General features: G+C 41.5%; 3 protein-coding genes and 6 non-coding genes across 10 annotated transcripts; 8 read left to right on the forward strand and 1 right to left on the reverse strand.

Annotated features, from left to right (window-relative positions):
* The first annotated feature begins 791 nt into the window (after positions 1 to 791).
* LOC148816109 (small nucleolar RNA SNORD36) lies at positions 792 to 869 on the forward strand. The gene has a single exon (XR_016086014.1). It is a non-coding gene; the product is annotated as a small nucleolar RNA SNORD36 (small nucleolar RNA).
* A 313-nt stretch (positions 870 to 1,182) lies between these two features.
* rpl7a (ribosomal protein L7a) lies at positions 1,183 to 8,064 on the forward strand (the record flags this gene model as incomplete). The annotated part of the gene is made up of 7 exons (XM_088904658.1): positions 1,183 to 1,333; positions 1,728 to 1,877; positions 2,330 to 2,470; positions 3,565 to 3,644; positions 3,949 to 4,079; positions 5,756 to 5,825; positions 6,050 to 8,064. Coding segments are annotated over 7 exons (828 nt in total), but the record flags the coding sequence as incomplete, so codon positions are not given.
* LOC148816111 (small nucleolar RNA SNORD24) lies at positions 1,586 to 1,658 on the forward strand. The gene has a single exon (XR_016086010.1). It is a non-coding gene; the product is annotated as a small nucleolar RNA SNORD24 (small nucleolar RNA).
* On the forward strand, positions 2,066 to 2,135 carry LOC148816112 (small nucleolar RNA SNORD24). Its single transcript, XR_016086011.1, has one exon. It is a non-coding gene; the product is annotated as a small nucleolar RNA SNORD24 (small nucleolar RNA).
* LOC148816113 (small nucleolar RNA SNORD36) lies at positions 2,708 to 2,776 on the forward strand. Its single transcript, XR_016086020.1, has one exon. It is a non-coding gene; the product is annotated as a small nucleolar RNA SNORD36 (small nucleolar RNA).
* On the forward strand, positions 3,780 to 3,853 carry LOC148816114 (small nucleolar RNA SNORD36). Its single transcript, XR_016086009.1, has one exon. It is a non-coding gene; the product is annotated as a small nucleolar RNA SNORD36 (small nucleolar RNA).
* On the forward strand, positions 5,611 to 5,682 carry LOC148816115 (small nucleolar RNA SNORD36). Its single transcript, XR_016086019.1, has one exon. It is a non-coding gene; the product is annotated as a small nucleolar RNA SNORD36 (small nucleolar RNA).
* Positions 6,862 to 13,405, reverse strand: surf1 (SURF1 cytochrome c oxidase assembly factor). The gene is made up of 9 exons (XM_088940336.1): positions 13,221 to 13,405; positions 12,939 to 13,017; positions 12,128 to 12,255; positions 11,783 to 11,865; positions 10,523 to 10,714; positions 8,789 to 8,861; positions 8,233 to 8,395; positions 7,458 to 7,539; positions 6,862 to 7,082 (listed from the first exon to the last, which is right to left on the reverse strand). The coding sequence occupies exons 1-9, from the start codon at positions 13,281 to 13,283 to the stop codon at positions 7,016 to 7,018; spliced, it is 930 nt and encodes a 309-aa protein (XP_088796462.1). The 5' UTR covers positions 13,284 to 13,405; the 3' UTR covers positions 6,862 to 7,015.
* Positions 13,385 to 17,791, forward strand: surf6 (surfeit 6). Of its 2 annotated transcripts, none has more exons than XM_088940333.1 (5): positions 13,385 to 13,668; positions 14,066 to 14,161; positions 14,717 to 14,938; positions 15,387 to 15,472; positions 16,808 to 17,791. In XM_088940333.1, the coding sequence occupies exons 2-5, from the start codon at positions 14,068 to 14,070 to the stop codon at positions 17,498 to 17,500; spliced, it is 1,095 nt and encodes a 364-aa protein (XP_088796459.1). In that variant the 5' UTR covers positions 13,385 to 13,668; positions 14,066 to 14,067; the 3' UTR covers positions 17,501 to 17,791. The 2 variants fall into 2 exon arrangements, with proteins under 2 accessions (XP_088796459.1, XP_088796461.1); XM_088940335.1 differs by lacking the exon at positions 13,385 to 13,668 and adding an exon at positions 13,798 to 13,855.
* Positions 17,792 to 18,366: the final 575 nt, after the last annotated feature.

Raw genomic sequence — 18,366 nt, forward strand, 5'->3', positions numbered from 1 at the left:
TTGTTTTGTGTCCGATACTTATATTTCCCACAATGCTCCCTTCTTCCTTTCTCTCTGATCCAACATGGTGAGTGTTCCGTCATCTTGAATTGGGGAGAACCATTGCTTTTTATATCTTATAACATCAGTTTACTTAAGCGTTAAATCATGCAGAATTTAAGACGAATGTGTTGTGTTCAAGTTCTCCTTTCCCTATAAGTGCTTAGTTTTACGAAAAATGCGATGTACAATTCTATTATGTTTAACAGAATTTTGTGTGTTCCCAATGAGCAGAAGCCCCCCTAAAAATTAGATAAATTGCAGTTCTGACACTTTTTCCGATTAGTAAAGACCAACAGAATCGATGATACCTGAAAATGCGATAGATGGAGAACTTTTTTGGGGGAAAGTATTTTTAATAACTTGGTGTACTTGCTTTTGGGACATGCCGATTAGCTTTTTAATAGTTGTTTTTTGTATTGTGGAGGATATGTGAAATCGTTTTGTGGTTGCTTTTAAGGGTTTTTAGTCGTAATTAGCTTTTTGGGGTCACTTTTTCGTGATTATTTGACCAAATAGGACTCTTGTTAGCAGTGACAAGACCAGGCCTTCACGTGTGGATGCGTTCAGGTTTCACATGTGTCCGATAAAAATACGCAGAAATACTGAAAAGCTGTGCGATCCTAACAGTTGATTTCATTTCTGAATCTGTGTATATGGAGCTTTCTCTTAACGTGTGCAGATTTGTAGAAAGTTTGTTGGTCGTTATTGTCTACACTGCGGTAGAAGCATGACGGAAACGCTAATGGCTGATGCGATGATGTCTGAATTTCTTCACCTGAAACTTGAGTGTTGAGCAAAAAATCACGAGCTTTTTAACCCTGAGCACCAGCCGCGTTTCTACAGGTGACCCCACCATACAGGGCGGGAGTAGTGCTTTTACCGGGTCATAAGTGCTAGCGAACATTTCTCACTTGGCCTGTGGAGATGAAGACCAAAACATTTTAAATTGGACAACGATGAGAGACATCCCAAACCCATAATACTGTGGTCGGACAGGACCAGATCGTGGGTCTCGAAAGTAAGGCGCTTTGATTCCGATCTTGAATGGAAGTTGGAAGTCCGTAAAATAGTTTGACCAATACTGCCCTCAATATACAGACTGGTGTGGAGAATCTGCAGCTTTGCGTAGTCGCGGCCTGATTAAAGTGTGGCTCTCCTGTGTCCTCGCAGCCGAAGGGGAAGAAGGCTAAGGGCAAGAAGGTGGCACCTGCCCCTTCCGTGGCCAAGAAGCAGGAGGCCAAGAAAGTGGTGAATCCCCTGTTCGAGAAGCGGCCCAAGAACTTTGGCATCGGTGAGTCTCGCCCCCCTTTGAAAATAGCATAATCCTTTCTGTCTATTGGGCTGTCCTTGGTAAAACCTGAATTTAACTAGTCAAGCTGTGCTCTGGGGTTGTTTAGAGCACAATTCTGATGAATTGATAACCTGGCTTAACCCATATGTCACCACTCCTGAGGTGTGTTCAGTTCTGAATTTTCTTTGGAGTTGATGGCACATATGGTTTGAAGTTACTCTCTTCATTGTCTCAGCCCTGTGGACAGCCTTGTGCAGATGATGTAATGAATATTTGCTATCTTACCAAGCAATGCCGACAACTTTCCACCAAGATCTCTGATGCACTTGTTCCCCCGTTGAGCCTTAATAAGCGTGTTTCGGTCAGTCTTAAATCGTCTTTTCCATCCGTACAGGTCAGGATATCCAGCCCAAGCGTGACCTCACGCGCTTCGTGAAATGGCCTCGCTACATCAGGCTGCAGCGTCAGCGGTCCATCCTGTACAAGCGTCTGAAGGTGCCACCCGCGATCAACCAGTTCACCCAGGCTTTGGACCGCCAGACGGGTACGTCCTCCGTGTCCACTCTGTGTGGCAGCAGGGATTGATTTGCATGATTTTCATCCTTAATTCCAGGTGAACCTACTGTAAGACTGCCTTGCCATTGAAAGGGTAGTGTTGCACCTGGGAGCACATAACTATTGAATAAAAACAGATGCCGAGATTTAACTGGGGTAGTGTTTGCAGTCAGGCTGTGCAGGTGATGTGATAATATTTGCTATCAGAGTACTGAGTGCTGATATACCCACCAAGATCGCTGATGCACCCTGCCCTTCTCTCCAATGTCCATTGGTCTTACTATGGCCAAAGGAGACACCCTTACATTTTAGCATCATAACTTAAGCTTGCTTTGTACTGGTTATACACTGGAATTTGCTATTCTTGAAGCATAAAGTCTTCTACTTTAAGGTTGTCTTTAACGATTCCAGCAGCTGAGTGACCATTGTTGTGCATTTCAGCCACCCAGCTCTTCAAGCTGGCCCACAAATACAGGCCTGAGACCAAGCAGGAGAAGAAGCAAAGGCTCCTGGCAAGGGCTGAGCTGAAGGCTGCAGGCAAAGGAGACGCCCCAACCAAGAGGCCCCCAGTTCTCAGAGCAGGTGAGGTTATGGACCAGCTGACCTTGTATCGTTTTTCCAAGTCATGGGGAAAAAAGACAGTTAAACAGCATCTATTTTCATAGATGGTGTTTTTTAAGTGGTATTCATGAAAAGGTTTTAGTGGCATTTTTGGAGGGTTTCTAAATATAAAATTCTGAATTTGTCTCTTGTGTGAGCTCACATAAACGTGAGGTAGATTTTGGTTTCTCTGTTGTATTAGTTGTTGGTTTTTGGCTGATGCAATGATGAAGATCTTGATCTGAAACCTAAATGTAGAGTAAATTGAGCTTTTTAACCCTGAGCATTGGCCAAAATTAAAAGGTTGTACTTATTCTCACAGTAGTGATGGGCAATATTACCAGTGATAAAACATTGCACTTCTCATACCTAGTTCTGGAAGGGCTGCTGTGAATGTACTTCCATGGAAGGAAAAATGCTGTTACTGTGTGACAAAAGTAGTGCAGTGCTATGTATAAAGATTAATAAACTTAATTTAGGGTTATGTCTTATTTGGTGACGGTGGCCACATAATAGGCTGTATAAAGGCCAAATGTCTTAAAAGTTAATGCCAAAGGAGGCAATGTCCAAAATCTTAGACATTTCTCATTGACATCTGGGATTAAATGATGAGTTTGCATATGTAAATTGCCTTTTTTGTTCCATATGTAAGTGATCTAAAGTGCTATTTCCAGTCATTTTAAATGACTGGTTAGATTAATGCACTTGTGAGTAACACAAGGCATTTCTGTCATATTTGACTGGAGATACTCAGACAGAAACAGTATGGACAGACATGTTAAAACACACAAACTGCATGTCTGTGGTTGCTTAGTATCATCCAACAGTGCTTAGCACCAGCACAAGATGAATGTGTGACAAGATTCAGCTCATCTATCCTGTTAGGTAGCTGGTAGTTGATCCAAGGACCTCATCCAGGTAGTTCTGAAAGAATTCACAGTACTGGCTTCCTACTTCACATTTAAGGGTTAACTATTGACAGCTTCTGGGTGCATAACCATATTCTTTTTGTCGGGCCTTGGAGATTTGTTCGGATTTCTTAAAATTAGGAATTTGACAAGCTGTTGTTGTCACAGGTGTGAACACGGTCACAACTCTGGTGGAAAGCAAGAAGGCCCAGCTGGTTGTCATTGCTCATGATGTGGATCCTATTGAGGTAAAGAGTTTAAATAGCATTCAGAGTACTCATTCAGTGGAGCTTTTTCAACAGTACTCTTTTAAAGCAGCTCACAGATAAACGGATAAGGGGTGTGTGTACCTGCAGCTCATGTTTCTAGAAAATGTTTGGCTGTTACAATGATGTTTTGAATTTCTTCACCTGATTCTCAATGAAGATTGAACACGAGCTTTTTAACCCTGAGTAACGGCCATAAAGTTTAGGACTATTCCTGAAGTGTCGGACTTGAAGTTACCTCAGAAGCTGTTTTCCTGTTAACCTTGACTGGGTTTGGGATTTGCAGCTGGTGGTGTTCCTGCCTGCGCTGTGCCGGAAGATGGGAGTTCCATACTGCATCGTCAAGGGCAAAGCCAGACTGGGTCGGCTGGTGCACAGGAAGACCTGCACCTGCATTGCCTTCACACAGATCAACCCGTAAGTATGGAACAAAGATGAATATCTGGGATTAAATAGTGGCTATGGATTATTTCAGTGCTGGGCTTTGACTGCACGATTGTTTCAAAGTGAAAATGAGGACAGTTTGTATCTATTCTATATTATCCCTACTAATCTGAAATCCTTGGGGTATTTTTTGCCTGGAATTCAAATACTAGTCCTTCATCTCAGCAGATTAACCAATGTGTGACTACTGTTAAAACTTAATTTTACTGATGAAACTTTTGATTGGAGTGGTGGTGTGACAGGTAACTGCTGCTTTAACGCTCCAGGGTCATAGGTTCATTCCTGGCTTTTGGCATCTAGGTTAAACATGCATTTTGTTTCCTTTGCCAGTTTCCTGCTAGATTTGATGGACAGCTCTGTGAATTGGCCCCCTGTGGCCCTGTGATAAACTACGAACCTGTTCACTGCCTTGTGCCCTGTGTTTACAGAATAGGCCTTGATGTGTTGTCACATTCTGAGCTTCTCCTCAAAGCGGTGTTAGCGTCAGGTTTCTGTCTTTTGGGTTTAGAAGGAGTGGTGTATATTCCTGCAAATGCATAAATAGGTTTGAAAGTTCTTACAGATTGAAAGGATATGGAGATGCACTCCTGTCTTCCAAAACATTGAGTTTAAAATAGGGAGTGAGGGGTTTTTCAATTTTTGGAATAGTCATTCAGACTAGAGCAGATTGAGAACTTTGAGAAATGTACTTTTCTATTGATTGAAAGGTTATACTGGGGATTTGTGGTAGAATTTTCATTTCTATGTATATGCTGGCACCTAGTTTAGACATGTTTTTGATGTACTTATTCATCAGTGCAGGCCTGAAAATGAAATTCACATAACATTTGGCATTGAACCAGTCTTTTATTTTTATTTGTGCTGAGCAAAGGTTTGAGCTTTTTAAGAAGGGTTGTCAGTTGATTCAGGTGTTTCTGGTCATATTGCTGAATTCATTTTGGCTTGCTTAGTGGATGCTGATGAATCTGGCCATGTACTAGACCGATATCTCATTTTGTGTTGATTAGCAATGTGTTAAAAAAGTGATTTTTGTATTCCTCTTGGAGTAAAGTGTTAGTTGACATTTATCAAAGCGATGAGTCAATTAGTCAATGAATTAAATTCATACATAAATCAACTTTATGTATCGGTCTTGTGTTTTATGGTCTGTTGATTCAGCGTGTTTTCCTTCGGGCAGGTAATAAATGCAACAACCATTTAATCCGGTTTAGGTAACTGGGGCTTCATGACACTAAAGGAAGGTAGTTAACCTGAAATTCGGATTTGGCTACATGAGCACCATGGCAACGTATCTGATAGAGGAACTGCAAATGGCTACAATTTGAGATCTCCTGTCTGTGCTCTGAACAGTGATGTAACCCTAGTTTTAATTTGCTGTGACACTGAAGGAATTAAACGTTTTCTGTAATGAAGGCGATCATGATTGTTCTCAAATCAATTCACAGGATATCAAAAATCTAAACACAAAGGGTTCATGAGGGATCTGGGTACATGAATAACCTCCTGGCAATGATGTTTGAATTTCTTCAGCTGAAGCACCGTGTAGCTATATATGAGCTTTTTAACCCTGAGCAGGAGGTTTCAACTGTTGAAATTGGGGATTTGTCTACCTTTTTTTACGTGATCAGTAATCTATAATTCTTCTACAGTGAGGACAAGGGTGCCCTGGCTAAGCTGGTGGAAGCTGTCAAGACTAACTACAATGACAGATATGAGGAGGTAAGACTGGATTTGGGTTGTTAAAGCAGAACTATACAACATTCCATCCGAAAAAGAAATTCTAATGCAAGTCATTCCCTGTGTTACAATCCCCTTTTGTCTGGTTCATTTAACATCTCGGGCATCTTTGCGGGGCCTGTTTTCATTTTGAGTTGAAGAAAAGGTTATTTCTTCACTAGGGTTCTCTCTCGCCAGACTGACCGACAAAGTTGTTTCTCTTGCAGATCCGCCGTCACTGGGGAGGCGGTATCATGGGCCCCAAGTCCACAGCTCGCATCGCCAAGCTTGAGAAGGCTAAAGCCAAGGAACTGGCCACCAAGCTTGGTTAAATACACAATGCTTGAGGTTCCCTGTTGTGTATATAAAAATAAAACTCTGGAAAAAAAATCTGCTTGCTTCAGCCTTATTGAAAAATCATGACGTACAAATGACATGTAGTGTCTAATCAAATGCTTAACCATATGTCAGGATTTGTTAAGGATGTATGAACCTATTATACCGATGCCAATGCAAAATTAGTACCTTGATGTCAGTCACCTGCTTTCTTTGCCCAAGAAATAATTATCCACTCAGTGGTTCTCGGCTCCTTTTTTCACCTTTCAGTGACTTAATTATATAGACTCAGATCATCTTTGCATTTCATCCTAAAACTTAATTTTAGTTTTAAATATTGACTATAGCCTTTATAATAGTCAATTCTGTTTCTCTGAATTCAAGATCGTTCTCTGACATGGTGCAGTTTTACATTCCTTGTGGAGTATTGATTTGAATCCAGGTTTATACAGACACTAAATTAAAAACATACTTGGAGGAGTTGGATAAATGTTACATGTGTCAAGGTGTAGCAAGTGCTTTGTTCCTAATTTTGTAATTTTAGTCTGAGATGGAAGTCCCCAAAAAGCATTCAACTGTGAAAGGCAACACAAAGGTGTACACTATTACAGTACGGGGGTGTTTTAAATTCTTCTGAAGGCCAGATTGTGGCCTGCAAGGACCAAATGGAGATGCCAATAAAAAATGAAGGCAGTTCATAATCTTTTGATGCCAATTTTATTTGAAAGAATTCTGAAAAACTTGGAACAGATATTGTAGATCACTACATTCAAGATATGACAGTGTATAAATGAACAGTTTTCTGACCAAAAGAATGCAGAATGAGAGTATGACATCCACCCAGGTGTTTCCAAATCTTACAGTGGTACTCTTCTGATGAATTTGCTATACCACATGTAAGACGTAGCTATGCAAAGACCATACCTAGCAAGGAAAGAAGACCTTTTACTTATAAATATTTTCAGATATTAGTGTTCCAAGCCACTTGGGTTGTCCACAAGTTGTTTGAATCATTAGGTAAGGTATTCAGACATTTTTGATACATGAAAAGATAACTTGGTAGGTTGTATTATTGAATAATACAAAATATAAGAGTGGGCTGCCATTGTCTTCCATTTAATCAACAGATGACATTTAATGTAGCACTACTGAACAGCATCTGGTCATTCCTTTAAATCAAATTCTTTCTTGGACCTTGCCCCCAGTCCTTCACTTCCAGAATCATTTTAAGGCCATAATTGCTTTTACCCTTGTCCACCTGTAAAACTGACCGCTTGCAGCCTTCCCAGCTGTCCTTACCATGTAATGATGTACTGCATGTGCTCATTCCTCAAGGTGACTCGAGTCTGCCCTCCAATAGGTCCTCCTGGAACTGTGCTGACTGTGAGATACGGAAGTATAGCTTTAGCAGACACTGTAAAACCATTGTTAACACAACTGCCTATTACAACTATCCAATTACTAAGCACACAAAGACATGAGCAAAATGGACAGTGTTGAAATATTCCATGACATTTGAAGATAAGAGAGCTGCCCAGGAAGTGAGATAATATAATTTCTTATTTTTGTATTTTTTTGCAAACTATGCAGTCTAGTGGCTTGAAGTAGGCTTTGTGCTCAAATATATATAAAGATGCTGCCTGTCCTTGGTCAGTAAGATAAGGGGCTTGTATTTGGTAAGCTGGCTATATGCCCAGAACATGAAAAGAACTAACTGTTGTCTAGTTTGCAACTTAGATATAATTAATTGGCATATGTTGCTGTCTTATCATTTGTTTAGAATATGTCATAGTAACTCTTTGTGTTTTAAGGTATAAAGGACCATCTTCAGCTACTTATTTTTTAAGTCTGGTGGTTGCAAGCCGGACTTCCATATGCATATGAATAAAGAGACTTCTGCTTCAAAGACACCTGAACTTTGTCATTTGTTTGACACTACAAATTTAACAAATAAACATTCTTGCATTCTGCTAACGACCATGTAATAGGACGATGATTTTTTTTCAAAAGCCCTACATTATAAAAAGACATAAACAAAGCAGATTCTATCCCTCTAGTATTTATAAGACCTCACCAAAGTCAGCATCAATGAAAATGGGCTCTGTCCCAGTGACTTTAGCCATGGCCTCTATGTCACGGTAATGCCAGCGGTTCCCATCAATATCATTGTGAGGAATAAAGGGTTTGCGAGGCTCAGTCAGCCTCACCACACCAACCAGCTCCACCTCTGTGTCAATCTACAAACAACAGAACAGCCTGAACAGGAGACAGAATTCCAAAAGAGCATGTCGCTCTTAAAGAGCTTGAAACGCTTAAACCACTGCAGTGACTGGAAGAACATACTGATCAAAATCCGTGTAAAAAACTTTTAAGATTGGATTATTCTGCTAACCATGTAAAACTGAAGCATTTTTGTTCAGTAAACTGCTGTAAAACGCCACACTTATATTAACAAAAAAAACCTGCAACTTTAAATTAAATCACTTTTCTGCACCACCTTCAACACTGTTTGTAGGAACAAGGTGATTTCATTTAAAAATCTTTCTTATTCTTGATTTGGAATATTTTCTCATTCTTAAAATCGGTTTATTCCAATGTTTCTGAAATGGGCCTGAGTGCTGAACTCATACCTGTCCTTTCTGCCGTGTTTCTGGATTAATCTTCTGTCTGGGGACATAGCCTCTGTTCACAAGGATTGTGATTCTAGGAAAAAAAACCAACATGACCAACCCAATACCTATTCAGATTTCCTGGTCATCTCTATCCATTGCTTATTCACATTATGCAGATAACTCAAAAGGCTAGTTTGAATGTTTTTAATTCTAATTCAAACAATGTCATCACATTGGTGCACCATTTTGGAACAACTGTCAACACATCAGACTAGTTTTAAATCAGCCGTTTTACTGCCATTCCATCTTCTGACTGATTCAATATGTATTGCATTTGCAGCATACATATTTCATTTCTGCAATGACGTGCTAGTGCACATTTTAAAAATTATTCAGATTTGGAATTGGTATCAACCCTGCACCGATTTCTGAGTGTCAGGGGTCCCCCACATTCAGATATGCTGCCTGAAGTGTAACTGTGGTTCTCTGCAAAAGTGAAAACATTAACTCTTGTTTGATACATCGTCATTCCTAGCAAGAAATAAAGGTAGTTTGAGGAGAGACTTCTTAAAGCTTTGTATGCTGAAGCAGCTGGATACAATATGCTTGAAGGAGGGCATTTCTGAAGCTCCCTGACTAGTGAAGGACATAGTGTAGAATCCAGCAATCCACAAGTCTAGATAAGCTATGAAATAAATTAAAGGAATCAATTAGGAGGCCAGCAGACCAGAAATGGGCAACACTGGCCTAAGTGAACTTTAACGTTGTATAGTGCACTATTAAAAACAGGATATCTTGCACACCAAAATGCATACAGTATTTAGGTGTATTCCCTACCACCCTAACAGACTTTCTATTCCCAGGGCCATTATTAAAACTACTCCATTTTACAGGACGATTCCTCCATCGGTACCCTTTTTTCCCCGACCGCCCAATTATCCCTTATCGCCAACCACCCAATCTACGTAAACTTCTTGTTCACCTTCCCCTTTAACAGAGCTCGCTGCATCACCTGCAAGTACATATCTAACAACACGCTCATTCAGGGCCCCTCAGGACAATTCCGGATCATCCCGGCGACCTCTTGTACCTCCAGCAACCTGTGTCTCTTGCAGGAAATGCCCAGCTAGCTACGTTTGGGAAACCGGAAGGAGACCAAGAGACCGCTTCAGAGAACATGTTATAGCTGTGAAGATGAAAGATTTCTCCAAGCCCATAGTTTCTCATTTCACCTCAAGACGGTCATGATCACACTGATCTCTCCGTCTCCGTTCTCAAAGAAGGGTTTCTCAACTCCCACAGCAGAACGACAACAGAGACGAAACTAGGTTCACACCATCCCCCTTCTCTCAATGACAGACTTATTTTCGTGTAATCTTCTCTATTCTCATGCAGGTTTTGACTTCACACCTTTCTCCACCCCTCTCCACTTGGCACTTCCTGAGTGGCCTCTCCCCTCTCCCTCCTCCTCCACTTTTCCAGCTTTTGTTCTCCTGTGCCGTTTAATCTTTGCCGTCTACCCTGTCTTTCTCACACCCGAAGAAGGCTCCACAGCCGAAATGTTGTGTTTCCTTTCATTTCTTTTCAGCAGGGAATAAACCCGTTACCTGTTCCTTTGCAGCCTGCGCATGCTGACGCGGCTCCCTACTTGAACTACAGTATTTATATATGAACAGTCGTTGAGAGGATCGCATCTTTTCCATGCTCATTCATTAGAACGATGTTTTCCGCAGACGAAACGGCGCTGTATACCCCAGGTCGGTGCAGTGGAAGGGTGTAATGACGTTGGCTCCGCTCCCTCCACTCGACATGATCCTGCCGGCCTCCTGGGCCTCGCGCTCGGGGTCCACAGGGGAGCGCGGCAGGACGTACAGCTCCCGCGAGTGGTCGAAGCGGCCGCGCGCCTTCACCCGCTGGTACTCCAGGGCCTTCAGCTCCAGGGGCCTGGGGAGACATGCGCGCGCGCAGAGGCGATCGGTGAATACGCAACCCCAGTGTCAAACGTCGGCGCCGAGCGACAGCTGTGCTCACCTCACGCCTTATAGATACTTGAAAGAAACGAGGATAATGGCAGGAGAAGCTAAAAATAATTAGATCAGAGGCCAGAGACGCATGCCTTCATTAATTCATCAAGGTGTCAAGCGTGCAATAATAATAATTAATAATTGCTTACACTTATATTGTGCTTTTTCTGGACACTCCACTCAAAGCGCTTTACAGGTAATGGTGACTCCCCTCCACCACCACCAATGTGCAGCCCCACCTGGATGATGCGATGGCAGCCATAGTGCGCCAGTACGCTCACCACACATCAGCTAACTGGCGGGCGGAGAGCAGAGTGATGGTAAGGGCCAATGGGAAATTTGGCCAGGACGCCAGGGTTACACCCCTACTCTTTTCCAGAAACACCCTGGGATTTTTAATGACCACAGAGAGTCAGGACCTCGGTTTTAAGTCTCATCCGAAGGACGGCGCCTTTCTACAGTATAGTGTCCCCGTCACTATTCTGGGGCATTAGGACCTACAAAGACCACAGGGTGAGCGCCCCCTGCTGGCCCCACTAACACCTCTTCCAGCAGCAGCCCTTGCTTTTCCAGGAGGTCTCCCATCCAGGTACTGACCAGGCTCACACCTGCTGAGCTTCAGTGGGCTGTCAGCTGTGACTTGCAGGGTGATATGGCTGTTGGCTATAAAGCGTTTGATATGTGGACTGTAGCTTGTATAACTGCTTTAATGTTGGACCTACAGAGCTCACAAGTATGTATGAAGTTATGAAATTTGATCTTATGAACCAATGTTTGTAATATCCTAGCTAAGTAACAGTGGGGTGGCAGTCCTGGTCCTAGAGGGCAGTTGTGTATGTCAAAGCAGCAGCACCTAAAGAGGTCAGAGAAGCTGTTAACTGGTCCCACTGATCTGTTAAGAGCTGGGGGGGGAATGAACACCCGCAGACACACCGACTCTCCAGGACTAGTGTTGTTAGTGCTCGTAGCAGCATTCTCCACCACTCACTCCAGAGGGAGGTCTATCGGCTCTGCAGCAGTCCGGCTCTGCAGGTCCTCGATCAGTTTTAGTTTCCATTTCCTCCGCTGCACCTGAAGGAAAAATAAAAAAGATCTCTTCCCATGTTCTCATTCATTAATGACACGCGGTGGACCATTCTCAGATCCGCAAATCAGGAAACTGGTAGAGATATGCAAAGGTGAACTGTATTACACCTGTTTAAATTGTAAACTAGCTTTTGGCAGTGTGTAATTGCTATGATGTAGAAATATGTACTGTAGGTGCAAAACTACAATTCAAAATCTAATGATAGGTATGTGTGTGGCGTATAGCTTTCTGAAAGTGTCGGTATACCTGCCATGTTCCCAGGCCAAAGGTGGTGGCTGGAATCAGCAGAAGGAACCATTTGAGTAAGGTGTCATTTCCCTTCTCTGTCTCAGCCGCTGTGGGGCTGGACTGTGAGTACGATCGGACGTTCCTCCCTGATGAAAGAAACAAGAGCAGCAGGTACTTCTAAAACAGACACTGAGCCTGGAGAGAGCCTGACCATGAAACTAAATTCTTGTCATAAACATCAGTTCAAACAAAGACTTTTAATCCCAAAACACAGACATACAAGAACATTCACCAAATGTACAAAATTTAAGTCTGAAAAAATCAATGTTGAGTATGGAAATCAGGTTATAACACCACCTGAAAACCTGGGCTACTTCCTGTTGTTTAGTTAAAAGTACTAGTTTGGAAACCATCACCTATTCATTTTCAGTAAGTTCGTGCTCCTGAGGGTCACAGCTAGGTGGAGCTTATCCGGGAGGCTCCTCTGCAGTTTCTACAATTTGGAGTTGTTAAACAAATCCACCCAGCGTATCTGTGGAAGGTGGAAGGGAACTTGCAAATAGGAGCACAACGTGCAAATTCCACACAGACAGTCTCTCAAGGTCAGAATTGAACCCAGTACTATACTTTGGGTAGTGTACTTAAGGCCGCCTCAAACCCAACAGCAGAATCTCGTGCTGATTACCTAAGTAAGCCCTGACACCCCTTGGAGAAACATCAAATTCGCCTCTTCTTTACCATTTCAAATTGTACAGCATGTAAATGCTCAAACAGACATGGCTTTTAAGGAACTTTCCCCTTCCTGATAGGAACAAGAAAAAAACCTTACCCTCACAATTCCTTAAATTAAGTGTGGAAAAACCGAAGCGCCGCCCACAAACCGTCCCTTTGGCGCATAAGTGATGGGTCTGAAACAACATTCAAAAACGCACGACATCACCCTTCATCTCTTATAAAATAAGAGGACAGGCTCGCCTTTGCTCACTCTAGTCGTGAAAAACAGTAATACTTTGTAAAAAAAATACATACCGAACATGTAAACAGAGACCACATTACATTGTCGCTCAAATTTATATAATTAATTTTATGCAAAACTAGCGTAACTACTTACATTGTTTCTTAAAATCATCAGAGCTCTGGCAGAAGACATTAAGACTAATTTGATCCTACTCATTTTGGCGAAAAGCAAACTACAGTACAAACTATATCTGAAGACACATTTGTATGGCTCAAGGTTGTTTTCCGGGGACTGGTGATACAGTAACTACTTCCGACAGCAGAGCATAGCTCCTCCTCATCCGTCTCTAGCTCGAAGCGGAATTCGATCTGTATCAATCAAGACTAGCATGGTTAATCACGGCTCTAAAAGTGGCAGACTTATGTTTAGCTAATCTGTTGTACGTTGTCATTAGTTTAAAAAAAAACAGGCCGAAGGGGAACAGAGAAAAAAAAAGTTTTCTGTTTCTCCAGCCTTGTGTTTGCTCGATGATGGCGTGCTTCGATTGCTTACGTCTTGCCATGTGGGTCCTTTAACAGAAGATCGCTTGTACTACACGCAGGTATTGAGAACTGTGTAAACTGCATGATAATTGTTATTATTACAAGAAGGTAACATGTTCGACTGATATGTATTATTAACTAATTTTTCAGATCGAAGATATGTTTTGGAGATCGAGTTGGTAGCCCCAGTTACACAAGTCTAGCATTTCAGTTGAGCTTCACTTTAAGATACACGTGTATTGAGTGGTAAGCGTTCTTAGGTTTTCTGAAACACTTTTAAGCGTAGTTGCTAGAAATACAGGAGTACTTCAGTAAAACAAAGAACTTTAACTTAATGAAAATATAATGCGGTTAATTAACACATTATTATCTTATTATACAGAATGGTTAGTCTATCAACGCCTTTCATGTGTAAAATGAGTTCTAAATCTTGCTTGACTTTCTGGCTTTTTAAAGAAATGGCGAGTCTTGTTTCAAAGGACGCATACCTTCAAAAACTAGCAAGTAAAGTGTGTGCAACGCAGAATCAAGAACCGCGAAAACGACCTTTTGGTAATATTTCCGTTTTTCTTTTCTTTTACACATTAGGAGACCATTATAATTATAGACATTATTCGTGTTTTCATTATAAGGGCAGTGGTTAACGGTTGTGTGTTTATGAGACAAGCTGCCCAGCTACATTGTTGTAAATCCTCGATACGTCAAGGATCATCTGGATGAAATTCTCCGACCAATTAGCTACTAGCAACCAAGCTCGATAGCCTGGACGGCCTCATTATAACCTTTTTATGATTGACTACTTGTCAGGTTTCATGGCAGTATATTATATCCGTGTATTTGTCAGTACATGAACACGAGTCTCATCTCAGTGTGGTATTTTGTCATAACTAAAGCAATCAGAAAACACAACAGATATCAGATGGATGTCACAAGGAGGTTGTTCCATTCTCCGCAGTATATAAATTCGATCAGGTTATTGCACTGTTACATGGAGTATATATACTAGATTCTAATTTTGATACTCACTTCAGTAAGAAACATCTTGTTTTGCTGTTTTAAGTTCATGATTAGCCAAATATAACCAACATTATTATTAAAACGCCCTAGTTCCATACAGGAGCCGGGAGGCAGATCAGCCAAAGAAGAAAAAAAAGGAGAAATTGAATGGAAAGAAGACTTCAGAAGCTAAACAAAGGAAGCCTGTAGTGCACACCACAAAGAAAGGATCTTCTCAGCCAGCACCCAGCAAAGCTCAGACCACTGTGCTTGATGGCACCAGTGGGACAGTTCTGAATGGGACAGCTGTCAAGACAGCGCAGGCACCCAAAGGTGAGAATTAAAATATTGTATAAAGTCATTTGAAAGCTCTTGCTTTGACAGCTTTCAAATAACAACAGTGTAATTTAGTAGCACCAAAGACATGATTGACAGTTTTGGATGTTGATGCTATGTTATAGCTTTGTTAGGTTTATTTTATGTTATTTTGGTCAGGAACCTCAAACCTCTCAAAAGTTGGAAAATATTGTTTAGTGTCCACTCACTTAATTCTGTCTCTGGTCCAACTTGCTTTTAGTTATTGTATTTTTATAAATCTTGTGTAAAAGTATGAACATGTTTTTTTCAGACCATCAGTTTGACAGTGTGCTGTTGTTTACACAGCTTTTGTGATTCACAGTTTATCCATTGTTGTTTTTTTTTATTTAATCCAAGTGAAAACAATCCTAAAATTGTTAAGGCAGGTGGTACTAGTCTTGAAGGTGTGGTGTTTTCTTTACAGATGCAAAGACGAACGCTGGCTCCTTTTTTGCTGTGGATATTTTGCGTCAGAGACTGCATGAAAAGATTGAAGAGTCCCGTGGCAATGTATGTATATTTCAGCTAGGGATGTTCCCATATTTAAAGAGAATAATTTAATTGTTTAATTGAAAATGTTGAATGGAGCAGTTTTAGATGCCTAAGGATTCACTGCTCTGTTATCTGTAGTTACTGTAGTGTAACAAATGACAAAGTTCAGGTGTCTGTGAAGCAGAAGTCCTTTATTCATATGCATATGGAAGTCCGGCTTGCAACCACCAGACTTAAAAAATAAGTAGCTGAAGATGGTCCTTTATACCTTAAAACACAAAGAGTTACTATGACATATTCTAAACAAATTATGAAACAGCAGCACCTGCCAATTAATTATATATTATATATATTATAATATATTATATATATTATAATATATATATATTATATATAAGTTGCAGACTAGACAACAGTTAGTTCTTTTCATATTCTGGGCATACAGCCAGCTTACCAAATACATGCCCTTATCTTACTGACCAAGGACAGGCAGCATCTTTATATACATTTGAGCACAAAGCCTACGTCAAGCCACTAGACTGCATAGTTTGCAAAAACATACAAAAACAAGAAAATGATATTATTATCTCACTTCCCGGGCATCTCTCTTATCTCTTCATTCTTCATTACTTTGTAGTACTCTTAGATTTTACTTTCTTTATAAATCCTGAACCATAATAATAAACACACCCAGACAGCTTGGAATCTGATTGTTTTAGGATTTTGCTTATCCCTAGACCCTAAAGATCTGGAACAACTTAACTGAATTAAACAAGCAATTTTTGTAAAGTGATATAGAGATCATTTGGAAAAAGGATACTGAGGATACTTTTCAATCTTCTAGAGTTTCATTAATGGACCAGATTACTTGTTTAATTGATCAGTAATGTTTAAGTGGTTTTAATATTTTAAAGAACATCATGAGTCGGGGTTAAAAAATAAGACCAACAGGATTGGAGCTTGGAGTAGGGTAGATTGGGGTTCAGGATCAGGGATGGAGACACTTGTTCTACACATCGCCCTTTCTGGGGGTGTGAGACATGCCAAATTGTGCAGAAGGCTAAAACAGAATTAAAACAAATTGAGCACAAGCACGTAAGCTACATTCTTTCATCAAACCTAGGCATTTAAGTTTAAAAGAAGTGTGTCTTTTTTCATGTCTTTTCAATTTTACTGCAAAACGAAAATAAATGTACAATGAGAGGGATACAATTGTAGAGTTAAGATATATCTGAGGTTTAAAGAACTGAATTACTTCAGTGATTTTTGCTAAGGGGTGTGAGAATAGAATTTGAGAATCAAAGGGGTGCAGGCGGCAGTAAGGGGGGGTAACCGCTGCCTTATGTCTTTCAGGGAAGTTCCAAGGGGCTGTCAGCTGAAGACTTGGCAAAGAAACGTGCACGAAGAAAGCAGGAGAGGGAGCGCAAGAAGAGGAAGAGGAAAGAGATAAGGATGAAGAAGCTCGCAGAGAAAACCGGAGAAGGCGAGCCGGTCGAGGAGTCCAAGGGCGATGGGGCGAAAGCCGAGAATCCTGGTGGCACCGGAGGAAGAGGAGGAGCGGAGACCTCAATAGTCTTCAACAAGGTGGATCTGAGCGGGGAGTACGTGAGCAAAGCCCAGCAGAAGAAGGAGAAGAGGAAGAAGATCAAGGGCAACGTGACGCCGCTGACAGGGAAGAACTACAAGCAGCTCCTGGACCGCGTGGAGGCCCGGAAGGCGAAAGTGGAGGAGCTGCGGAGCAAAGACGAGGAGAAGGCCAAGGAGCTGGAGGAGAAGATCAAGTGGACCAACGTGCTGTACAAGGCCGAGGGCCTGAAGATCAAGGACAACGAGGAGCTCCTGCGCCGCTCCCTCAAGCGGAAGGAGAAAATGCGCGCCCAGAAGAAGAGGCGGTGGGAGCAGCGCAGCGAGAACGTGCTGGAGAAGATGCAGAACCGCCAGGACAAGCGGCGCAAGAACATCCAGAAGAAGAAGCAAAGCAAAGCGGAGAAACGCAAGGACCGAGCCCGCAAAAAGGGCCGGATCCTACCGGAGGACCTGAAGTAGGCCCAACGGGAAACGTGAACGAAGCAGAGTATTATCGTTCTGGGCCAACTCAGTCCCCCCCCCCCCAATCAAATATGGTTTTAATTTTTTTCCACGTCCTGTGGGAATTGTCATTCGCTGCCGCTGTGTGGTGGTCTCCTCTGAAGGTGGCACCTCACTCCCACCGATTCATAGTACACCCCCATACCACAGTTGTATACATATACTGTTTCAACATGTACAGTACAGGAGTGAGAAGACTCGTTTTTTTAAAAAAAAAAATGTGAATAGGCTAATAAAAAAATGATAACACTTTTGGAAATTTTGTTTTCTTCATGTTGCGAGAAGATTGTTTTTGTCATCTGTAGTTGTCTTATGAGACCGAGGTGTTAAAACCAGTAGATAGGAGGTAGGTAGTGTGAACATTGGAAAAATTGGAATGTCAGCCAGTTGCCGTCGATTATTTCACAGTAAGTTGCACTTTGGGAATACAGTAAATAAAGCTTAATTGCTTTTTTTAAAAGTGGATGACAAGTTTGCAATAAAAGGTTCTGCTTGCTCACGATATAGATGTGAATATATCTGTATAATGCAGTTTTATCGGTGCCGTATATCGGCTTTTGTCCATCAGTTATGGGAAAGCCGAGACAAGGGGCCTTGTACCCCCTGTTTATGTACACCTATGTTAATTTTAAGTTGCTTTATTTATTTTTTAAAGTCCCGATAGCGATATTTTGGTTTTAATTTATGGTCTCGTATTTAACACAATCCTGTGGAAACTGGCAGGGGAATGTTTTCGGTGATTGATGTCCGTGTATGCACACATTATTATTATTATTATTATTATTATTATTATTATTATTACGACACTGCCGGGCCCAGTTTAC

This window comes from Atractosteus spatula, chromosome 23 (genome assembly GCF_055471065.1).
Source record: "Atractosteus spatula isolate fAtrSpa1 chromosome 23, fAtrSpa1.hap1, whole genome shotgun sequence".
In the NCBI taxonomy this organism is placed as follows: domain Eukaryota; kingdom Metazoa; phylum Chordata; class Actinopteri; order Semionotiformes; family Lepisosteidae; genus Atractosteus; species Atractosteus spatula.

Coding starts and splice junctions, on each gene's coding strand:
- surf1 (XM_088940336.1), bottom strand. CDS start 13,283: ATGAGTAGGATCAAATTAGTCTTAATGTCTTCTGCCAGAGCTCTGATG. Junction 13,018..13,220: donor TGATGATTTTAAGAAACAAT/GTAAGTAGTTAC, acceptor ATGTTGTTTCAG/ACCCATCACTTATGCGCCAA. Junction 11,866..12,127: donor TTGGCCTGGGAACATGGCAG/GTATACCGACAC, acceptor TTTTTCCTTCAG/GTGCAGCGGAGGAAATGGAA.
- surf6 (XM_088940333.1), top strand. CDS start 14,068: ATGGCGAGTCTTGTTTCAAAGGACGCATACCTTCAAAAACTAGCAAGT. Junction 14,162..14,716: donor ACCGCGAAAACGACCTTTTG/GTAATATTTCCG, acceptor AAAACGCCCTAG/TTCCATACAGGAGCCGGGAG. Junction 14,939..15,386: donor GACAGCGCAGGCACCCAAAG/GTGAGAATTAAA, acceptor TTTTCTTTACAG/ATGCAAAGACGAACGCTGGC.